The 10,150-nt window shown below is 53.4% G+C and overlaps 2 protein-coding genes across 2 annotated transcripts; one reads left to right on the top strand and one right to left on the bottom strand.

Annotated features, from left to right (window-relative positions):
- Positions 1-943: 943 nt before the first annotated feature.
- Positions 944-2,406, top strand: JN550_011301 (uncharacterized protein; the record flags this gene model as incomplete). The annotated part of the gene is made up of 6 exons (XM_049309652.1): positions 944-1,058; positions 1,120-1,176; positions 1,235-1,317; positions 1,384-1,739; positions 1,806-2,324; positions 2,382-2,406. 6 exons carry the CDS (start codon positions 944-946, stop codon positions 2,404-2,406), a joined length of 1,155 nt encoding a protein of 384 aa, XP_049166794.1.
- A 1,318-nt stretch (positions 2,407-3,724) lies between these two features.
- Positions 3,725-9,109, bottom strand: JN550_011300 (uncharacterized protein; the record flags this gene model as incomplete). The annotated part of the gene is made up of 4 exons (XM_049309650.1): positions 3,725-4,282; positions 4,334-8,478; positions 8,547-8,870; positions 8,947-9,109. 4 exons carry the CDS (start codon positions 9,107-9,109, stop codon positions 3,725-3,727), a joined length of 5,190 nt encoding a protein of 1,729 aa, XP_049166793.1.
- Between the last annotated feature and the right edge of the window lie 1,041 nt (positions 9,110-10,150).

The following is a 10,150-nucleotide window of genomic DNA, read 5'->3' as shown; positions in this document are numbered from 1 at the left end:
ACAAAAAAAAAAAAAAAAAAAAAAAAAAAAAAAAAAAGAAAGAATTGTGGACGGCTGCATCGTACACAACACGACTTTCTCTGTAGCAGGACAGCCTTACAGTCCTATAAAGCTAGTTGTACAGAATTTAAGCTGTTAGCTCCCGACGCCATGGCTCACGATATGGTCTGCATGATACTGGTTGGCGGTAGGCTTCGCTGGGAACAGGCCCATGGCTGAGGGGTTGCCCTTCTTGTGTGACTCGATAAAAGAGGCACCCGAACAGTTCGGGTTGCTATGGCCCTGTTGTGAGACATACTCGGCAATCACCAAAGCTGATCGGATCCTACACTCCTTTAGGATCGCGAAGCTGCTGCTGAGCATTCAGGAGGCGGCAACATCACAACATAGCCATGTTTTCTTTGTACAAAAGATCAATGCGCCCCCTCATGTTCCATTAGGGTTTAGAGAAGAGTGCAGAGCCTAATTCTTTCCAGCCTACACTGCATCGAGGAATGCCAGTGTTTGCAGCCTATCCCCTCAGTTCTCAGTCCAGAGTGTCGGCAAGTGAGTGCACTCATTGGCCACTGCTACCCGATGACCGGGTGTAGTATGCACGATACGAGGAGTGCTCCGTTGGACAAACATGGGCAGCCGCATGCGACTTGCAGCAACCCCAAAAGTCAGGGCGTCGGGATCTCCACGTGCATCCCCATCTCCGTCTCACCTTGTGTTTGTGCACTGAGCCTCCAGAAGAGAATAGAGTGTGAGACCTGCGGAGCGGGGATCGATCGATATGGTCAGTATAAGCATATGTCTACGTGCAACTTCGCGAGTTGATATCGATTAGAAGTAGGCTCGGATACGTGACAACTCGCACCTTTCCTGATCGTATACGTCTCTCCTTCACGCTTGGGAGTTCTCAATGAATCGATACTAATGGAACACTTAACCTACATCCGAAATGAAGTCTCAGGAAGTAAAGGGAATAGTTACGACGGCTGTTGCCACCATCGTTGTCGGACTGCGACTGTTCACCAAGTTGAAGGTCGCCCGCGAGAGGCTGAACCTAGCGGACTGTAAGCGGAAGTCTTTACGCCTGGCCCGTCCTGACCATGAAAGTTGACATTCATTTGGCAGACCTCAATGTTGCGGCACTTATCACAGCTTGGTTATTTGCCATCATGCTCTTTCTTTGTGGGTATTTATCCATGCGCGAAGCGGCCTTGAAACTAGTAGCTCACTGATTACCGAGATGACCCATGGATCGAGAAGATGACTGCCATGGGCATGGATGAGGAACAGAAGCAGCAAACATCCGAACAGGGTTTCGCTCTTGTATGTGTCTGAACCAATCTTCTTCACAACATACTCGCAAGGCATGCTGCTCATTCTTGCATGAAGTTTAACGCAGTGACGAGTATCTTCTTCTCTCTCGCTCTCACATTTGCGCGATTGGCTATCTTGGTATTCTACCTCCGTCTGTCGCCGATACTGCCCTTTCGCTGGTCTGTGTATACGGTCATTGTCTTCCTGTGCCTATACACAGGGGCCTCCATTCTAACATCTTTGCTGGTATTCTCAGTTGCTCTTCGAGAGAAGATCAACCACGCAGACCAGGCGCTTGGTATGTTTTACGGCATTGCCAACATCGCCGTTGACATATGTATTCTCATCTTGCCCCTCGGAGTCGTGCTGCCCTTGCAGATGAGCGCCAAGAGAAAGGTCGCACTGCTGCTTCTACTCGGAGCTGGAGCCTTGTAAGCCACACTTACTCCCTAATTTGATGTCCTGCGTCTATTCATCCGCTGAAAAATAAAACATAGCGTCTGTGCAATTTCAATATATCGAGTCCTCACGCTTACATTCATCTCTGATGATGAACATGTCGTCAAATCGGATGCCATAGCCCGCCAGTTGATACTAAGCTTCGCTGAGACCAACGGGGCCATCATCTGTGGCTGCGTGCCGATTACTGCTCGTTTCTTCACTCAGTTCTTGCCAGAAGTCCTGACTTGCTATCGCAAGCTTTCGACGTGCCCAGGATATAACACCAGAAGCGAGGGGTTCTCTGCGTACTCGACGACGGTCGAGAAGAACCGTAGAAGAAGGGATGGCCGCAAGGTCGGCAGAAGGGCCAACAGCGCCAGTGCACTGAGGGGCTCTCGAGACGGAATGGCACACACTGAAGAGTATGAGATGAACCAGAGCTACGACTCCCTGGAACGGAATGTCCTCGGAAAAGGCCGCGCTGACACAACCATCTGTGCGGAAACCCAAGTCTTCGCCCCGGACCAGGAACATGGTATCACGTGCATCCATGACACACGAGTGTCATATGGACCGTATGTGGTTTGATAGGTGGACGCTGTTTCGCACTAAAACTGGATGTCGTTTCGCAGACAGACGATCCAAGTCTTCAATTGATGAGCGCTGAAGCATTTGCAGAAACGCATGGCGATCTCCTTGGTTAGTTATAGAATGAATTTCACGTGAATAACCCTCGCAAATCAGCTCTTATTGTAATTCTCAAGTGTTCGTCGCCGGTCGGGTGCCCTGCAAGTTCTGGTGGTGTCTATAGTGGCAGCCAAAAGGGTTCGCGAAGAGTAAGGTTGGGGAGATGAGGAGGAGGAAGAATTAGCGAAGGCCAGTCGGAGAGTCGAGCTCCAGCCTTTGGAATTTATAAAAGACATGGTGCCTTCAAAATCCAATGTCCTAAACCTATAGACGAACCGGCCCGTTGCATCATGCGCCTGATGCGTTGGTCCCGAACCCGAAAAGTGGGATCAAGCACCACGACAGCAATGCTGGGAAACAACGAAGCATCGAACTGCCCAGTCGATTATTGTAGGAAAACTTTACTGAATTCCGTTTTTGCAGCGCTGGTAAGCAAACGTTCACGTGACTAGGTGACCACTGCATTGTCAAGGAGCAGCGCATGATCAAGGCCCAAGGGTGTTGCGCACGACCAGAAAGACATTTTACATTTCGTCAATGATTATGTGACACGCTCCGCCTAATATATGTATGTACGAAAAGGCCACCACTTGCCGTCTCCTGAAATAATCGTAAATGACAATCTGCCTCCCTCAATCCCCTCCTCAAAGGGAGTGGATTATTGGCCATCGAGAAGAAATAGGGCTTAAATATGGGAACAGTAAATAAAGAAGCAATGGCAAGGTGGTATCTCAAGGGAAAAAAAGAGAAATTGACAGGCCTGGACACATGACAAGACTGCCCATGTTGCAGCTCAATCTCCTCTCGCCTCCAAGCTGATATGCTGCTGTCGTCGTATGCACTATCAAACGGAGAAAGCAAAAAACATTGTGTAAGGGGTATTGTATCTACATGCTCATGGCAAAGACCCGTTCCCATCACTTCATTTCCCTTCCATGTCGTATTGATCCTTGCATAACAAAGTATTTCGGTCGGTCTAGTAGTGTGAGGTGGCGTCGTAGGTGAAGGGAAAGGAAAGCCGAAAGTAGGACTAGGACAGATTGGACATAATCCACAATCCTTTTCGACTGAAAGGGTAGAATATGGCAAGGTGCAAGGTATATTAGGGTGAGGCTCGTGGATTGAATGAATATGTCCGATATAACGCCTTGCTGAGAAATGGTGCTATGCGCCGGCTGAAGATGGAGTGGGCGTGGTAGTGGGTAGCAAGCTCGAGTTCCGGAGACGAAAAACCAAAGTATATAGCCAACGCCAATAAGAGAAGGAGTGCCGCGATCCAAAACTTTGCCTAGAAGCAATTGAGACTGCCCTTCTTCTTTTTCTTGCTGTTGATGGCATTCATGCGGGCCTCTAGATGGGCAGCAGCTCTCTCGGCATCTTGGCGCTTCTTCCGTTCTTCCTCGACTTGGTGCAAGCTGTCTCGCCACCTGTTGTCCTGCTGAGGCTTCTCCTTGAGCTCCTTGACCTCGGTTTCGAGTTCTTGAGCACGCTTGCGCCAGGCATCACAGTCTGCCTTGACCTTGTTTGACTGTCTCTCAAGGTCGGTGAGAGCCTCCTCAAGAGTAGAAGTCAACTGCTTCTCTGCATGAAGATGGCGCTCGATCGTACGGATACGAGCCTCTTGATCATCCCTGATTTGAGCCATGGCCAAATCGTTGCTGGTGGGCCGGCCACCAGTAGGGGTCGGCGGCATTCCGTGAGTGGGGGAAGCAGTGCCACCGCCAGGTAGAGGAGGCAATGGGATGGCTGGAGGTGGTGACGGCAGAGAAGTATGCGACGCTGCCTTGCGGAGTTGCGAGTTCATCGAGTTGGATCGTTGAACTCCTTCCGATTGTTCCAATCGAGCCTGCCACGATGTCAATACTAAAGACGAAGTGGGGGAACGGGAAGTCCTTACCTGCAGCGCAGCATGCTCCTCACGAAGTGTCTCCAGCTCGGCCTGAGTCTTGATCCTGGCAGCAGTAGCCTCCTCCAATTGAGCCTGACGCTCAGTCTGCAAAGTGGACAGGCGGTTGCTGGTGAGCTGAGCCTGGTCGTAGTTGGTCTGTAGTTGGTCCTCCAACTCTTCTACGAGACGTGAATGCTTCTTGTTCTTGACCTCCAAGTCGCCCATTCGCTTCTTGAAAGCAGCCAATTGCTCAGACACGGAGGGGTATGGGCTCTTGACATTTTCGCCCTCGACGCGAAGCATTTCATTCAATGCAGACCTGACAGCCTCCAGGTCACGCATGATAGTGTTGTTGATGGAAGATAGCTCGTTGACGTGGCTCTCCAGCTCCGTCTTCTTCTTTTGGTCCGCAATCAGCTCCTCAACACGCTCGCCAATCTTTTCGAGGCTGACTTCTACCCCAAGAGCTACAGCAACCTGGTTAGCAACCTTGAGCAGCTCTTCGCGGGCTTCAGCGAGGTCGCTTTCCAGAAGTCTAACGTTCTCAGCGTGCTCGTTCATGAGAATGGCAAGCTGCGATTCGTACTCCTGCTTAGAACCTGCCTTGATGTCGTCAATGTTCTTGGCATGACTAGCCTGGAGCTGCTCCAGGTTGTCTTGATGAGTCTTGATAGCCTGCTCGTGCTCAGAGATCTGAGACTGGAGCTTGCTGACAAAGTCCTGGTTGCCGGTGGCCGCAAGATCACGAGCTTGTGTTGCTTCTTCAAGCTGGCTCTTCGCGGCCAAGTGGGCTTCCTCAAGCTCTGCCACCTTTGTTGCATTGCTGCTAATTATCGCCTTGTATTCATCAATCTCAGTTCGAAGGAATGTGACTAGGCTTTGGTGCTTGGCCTCTGTGTCCTTGGCCTCGTCGTCGCCTTCTGTGCCTCGAGTCTCGAATTTCTCATTGACTGCTGCAACTTGAGCCTCAAGCTCCTCAATAGTCTTCTTCATCTGTTGTTCGGTAGCCTGCATTGTTTCCAACGCAGTGTGGTGCTTGCTCTCCCAACCAGTGAGTTCAGACTGGAGCTCTGCAATCTTCTTCTCATGCGCAGCATTCTGCGGTTCCTCAGACTCCGGAATCGAGGCGACTGATCTCGACTGGGCAGACTCCTTGACTTGTGCTCGCAGAGTCTCAATTTCACGAAGGAGTTCCGACTCCTTTACTGCATGTGACTCTTGCATGGTCTTGAGCTGCCGTTCATTCTGCTCCAACTGGTCCTTCATTCTTGAGACAACCGAGATATCCATCGGGCTTGCCTTCAAGCTGGAGCGCTCTCGGGTGAGACCGCTGATGATAGTCATCTTCGTCTCCATCTCTTTTTTGGTGTTTGCAACATCGGCTTCGAGCTCTTGGATTCGCTCTGCTCTGGCGTGCAGCTCGTGCATGGCTGCATTCAAGTTGACCTCAAAGTTTTGCATGACATCCGGTTGGCTCTCGAAGTTGTCTGCTGCAATATTCCGTAGTGAAGCAAAGGACCTGTGGGCCCTATCGATGTTCATGACGTTCTGACTTGACTTTCGGCGAATGACTGGCGTAGCACTCCTAGGAGATGGTGGCTCGGCGTACTTGGCCTTTGCAACCTCGGTCTTGAGCTCTTCGACGAGATCCAAAGCCTCACTGTGTTTCTCTTCCAATTGAGCGTATTTCTCTGCGAGCTCCTTCTCTGCAGCGTCCTTCTCCGCGGCCAACGACTTCAATTTCTCAAGCTCAAGGGCCAGAGCGTCACTAGTAGTAGACCCGTCCTCCAAAGTCTCCTCCGTGAGTGTGTCGAGGGACTCAGCCGGCTTCGGGGTGTCGGCCTCGGTAGGGGAATCAATAGTAGCTGGAGATTCCATAGCTGACGATAACTCCGAGGAGAGCGAGCGCGAGGAGAAGTGGGTCCCATCCTTGGTGTCGTTGGTCTTTGCATCGGATAAAAAAGAAGGGGGTCGCGTTTCTGTGGGTGAATTGACGGATAGGAGCGAGTCTCGGTTGCGACTGGGGTGTTTAGCCTCATCGACCGCGTCCTGAAGCTCGGACAGGGTTTTCAGTGCCTCTTCATACTTGGCCTGCAGCGCATCGTAGTCATTGAGAGTGCTCTCATGCTCGACCCGAAGTTGAACCAATTCCTCAGTGACGTTCTCCAACTTGTCAGCCACGAACTTGGTCTGTGCCGGACTCGGAGGCTCTAACGCAGCAGCTTCGGCTGAAGTCTCCCTAGTCTTCTGCACAGTATCGGCCTCTGCTAGTGGCTCCTCTTCCTCCTCTTCGACAACCGTGTCATTGAGTGTCTCGTCAGCGGCGGCATCGTCTCCCTCCGCATCCTCCTCTCCTACGTCGGGGAGGGTGTCACGGCGAGCATGGCTTGTCGACGCCCGGCTCATGTGGCTCTTCGTCGACCGTTCCGAGAATGTTCGACGGTGCCCGAATCCGTTGGTGACCTCGGCTTCCGGCTGCGGAGGCTTGCCGTCTCCCTGGAAGTTATCCAGCTCGTACAGCAGATTGTCTAGTTTCCCCAGGCTGCGCTGGCGTTCAATGACTTGTTCGAGGCGGTCGATTTCTCGTTGCATCAATTCGCTGTCTTGGTCGGCTTCGGCGAGTCTCTCCTCCAGCGTGGAGATGTAGTCCTCGCAAGAGGCTTCGTTTTCGCGGATGCGCGCGATCTCCTTTCGCAGCTCCAAGATGATGGTCGCGTTCTTTTCTTCGCCAGAAGTCTGGCCGTCTAGTTTAGCCTCTAGGTCGTGCAGGTAGCTCTCCGTGTTGGCCTCGCGATCCATCAGCTTTGTTAGGCGAGCCTGGAGCTGGGTGTTGATGGTCTCGATATAGGCACACTTCGTCTCCTTCTCCAACAAATTTGTTTCCGTGTTGGACAACGTTGTGCGAGTGCTGGAAAGGGACTGCTCAAGAGTTTGTATCGTCTTTTCGTACTCCAAAACGACCTGCTCCACTGCTTGGGCAAATGAGTTGGAGCGGTTGAGACGTTCGGTGGCGGTGTCGCCGTGGAGGCCGTCGGTATCACGGGTTTCGCTCGAGGCTTCGTTGTCCCTGGCCCTGGCCATTTCGGCAATGAGTTTAGCATGTCGCTGACTCAAGGTGGTGTAATTCTCCTGGGCGTCCAATAACTGGTTTTGCAACTCGGATTCGCGTTCGTTGTGTCGCTCGGACCTCTCGCTCGCCACAGGATTGCGACGGTCGGCCCCGCTGCGCTCAGCGCTGCGAATCTGCTCACGCAGGAATGCCACCTCAGCCTTGAGACGTTCGATAATGGCCTGCTTGTCACCCTCCTCGGTCTGCTGGATCCTCGGCTTGCTCTGGATCGCACGGGCCCTCTGCGCATATTGTACGGTATTCAGTGTCTCGCTCAAATGGAATTCAGCCGGTGTTACACAAGCAATCATATATGTAATGGCGTTGCCGCCCAGCGAGTCCTGGAGCAGACGAGTGAGTCTCGAGTCTCGATAAGAGACATGAGCACCGTGATTCCGGGACGACAGTTGCGAAATAACTTTGCCAAGGGCCGCCAGGCCGGCGTTGATAGAGATACCCTCCTTGGCCCGATCACCTTGGGCACCGGTGTTCTTCAGACGCTCACTGCCGGCTAAATCGACAAAGTGCAACTTGCTGTCGGTGGTGACCCAGGTTTCGGCTCCCGTCATAGCTTCCAGGGGTACGGAAAAGCGCTTCTCGGCCGTAGGAGTGGCCTTGGGCTTGCGCTGTACAAGGTTCAAGCTGAAGACGGCGTGGGAACGTGAAGACTTTGCGTTGATTGCTGTTGCGTCAGTCTGACGAATGGTTGAGCCAAAACTCAGTGCATTCATGAGATCGTTCACCGAGTTGATCTCGACTTGTTGTAGACCGGTCAACAAAATGTTGCCCTTGGTATCCTCACGGATCGTGACTGTACCACGTTCATGGGCGGGTATATCGTCGGGCACCAACAGATCCCGGAGGTGCTCGTTATAAATTTCGACGTACGTGGCCGTGAGCTTCCAGGTCTTATCGGCCTTGGGCGTCGACGGGCCCATGGAGTATCGCTGTGGCGTCCGTAACTGTGACATGGAGTTGCGATTAGAGTTTCGGGGCGGGCCTTCGAGCTTCTCGAAGAGCGCATTTGCAGCACGCGGGATGACACCTGGTTATGAATCAGTAAGCCGTAATCACCAGGCACAAGAGGTGCTCCCCAAAGAAGGGGGTGCTTACCCATGACCTCCAAATCCGCTTGCTCGGCTGGACCAGAAGTTCCCATTGTATATGACTTGCCGGCACCTGACTGGCCATAGGCCAGGAGGGAGACATTGTAACCCTGTAGGAAGGCAGTCACGCTTTCATTGAGGTACTCCCATATGCCTTCTTGTGTGATATCGGCGTCAAAGACGCGGTCAAAAACGAACAGTTTCTTTCCCTGGGGCGCATCGATCGCTAGACTCGTCGACGACGTGGCCTGAACCATAGAACGCTGGAATCGCTGCGGAATAAGTTCGAAGCCCGGGTCTGTGGGCTTTAACGGCGGGCGCACACGAATAGCTGCGCACAGGTTAGCTCCAGTCGACGCGCGATCCTTTGGTTCCATTTGACGCATGCCGCGCTGCACAGTACGTACCAACTTTGACTGCGGTTCGTCCATCTTCGTCAGAGGCCCGGCTTCCGCCTCCGGCCTTGCTGGTCGTGCTCAGGCGACTGCTGCTCCTGGGCGCGGACTTGACCATGGCGCTCATGGGACGCGGTGGCAGCATGCCAGGTGAAGCCGGCGGTGAGCTGGCCATGGCGGCGGCAGTTTTATTATATTAAACGGGTGCTTCGAACAGCCCAGGCCTGCGGAATCCTGATGACGGCAAGACGGGCGGGCGGGCTGTGAGGGTATCGGGGATTGGGCAGGATGAATTGGCGGCAGATAATCCTGATCTGGGCGCCTCGTTGGAACGCGAGCGGGATTGGCGAGCTCGGCGGCGGGAGGTTGCTGCGAGGAATGCAAAACACCACCCTGGGAGATGTGGTTTATGCTATGCTGGCTGTTATAGCCGTGCTGGGCGCCTGTCGCGGAGCAACAAACGAACGAACGACCCGTCCGTCCCGTCGTTGTGACGGCAGCTCTTTTTCTTTGTCTGTCGACGCCTCACCTCCTCCCGGGTGCGAAGACGTGGGCCTCTCTCTTTTTTATTTCTTCCGTTCTTTCTCTCCCTCTCTGGCCCCTTGTCCTTGGGCTCGGCGCGAAGTGAATGAGAGGACGCAAGAAGAAGCAGCCGATCCGAAACGACGACCTGCCACTGCCTTGCTGTAGGTGTGGTCTGCTGTGCTGGCAATCAGGGACCCGGGGTGTTGTCTTGTCGCGCGGGTATCGACCTGGGACCACAGCAAAAAAGAGGTGCGTGCTTCGAGCCGGACTGAGCAGAAATTTGGGGGAGACTCTAGTCTAGCTGGCGCCCGGCGATATGAGACCCTCGGGGTAGCTGCTTGTTTATGATAGCGCCGACTGAAGGTCTCCAGCAGAGCCAGGGTGCAGGGTCGGGGCAAATTAAACACGCGTCGGTTAGTGCAGAAGGGCCCCAAGCGTTTGTGCACCGTTTGATTGGAACGGTCAAGATTGTCTGTTCGTTCGATGATAATCGATTCAGGGCCCTGCCAAACCTGCCGGCCGCCGGCGCAGCCCATCCCAGCGATGGCCAAATGGGCTGTGTCAGGGCCGCCTGTGAATGGGCGATGGTAGTCTGGCAGTGTGCGAGCCAGGCCGGCCGAGCATGAAAAAGGGGGCCGGCGCCAGCATCCCACGTTCAGGAGAAACTCTGCGCACCGGGCGCTGTGACAGA

The sequence above is a fragment of the Neoarthrinium moseri genome (genome assembly GCF_022829205.1).
Source record: "Neoarthrinium moseri strain CBS 164.80 chromosome Unknown scaffold65_Wmoseri_CBS_16480, whole genome shotgun sequence".
In the NCBI taxonomy this organism is placed as follows: domain Eukaryota; kingdom Fungi; phylum Ascomycota; class Sordariomycetes; order Amphisphaeriales; family Apiosporaceae; genus Neoarthrinium; species Neoarthrinium moseri.
Note: the sequence above shows the minus strand (reverse complement) of the source record. Positions and strands in the feature narration are given on the sequence as shown.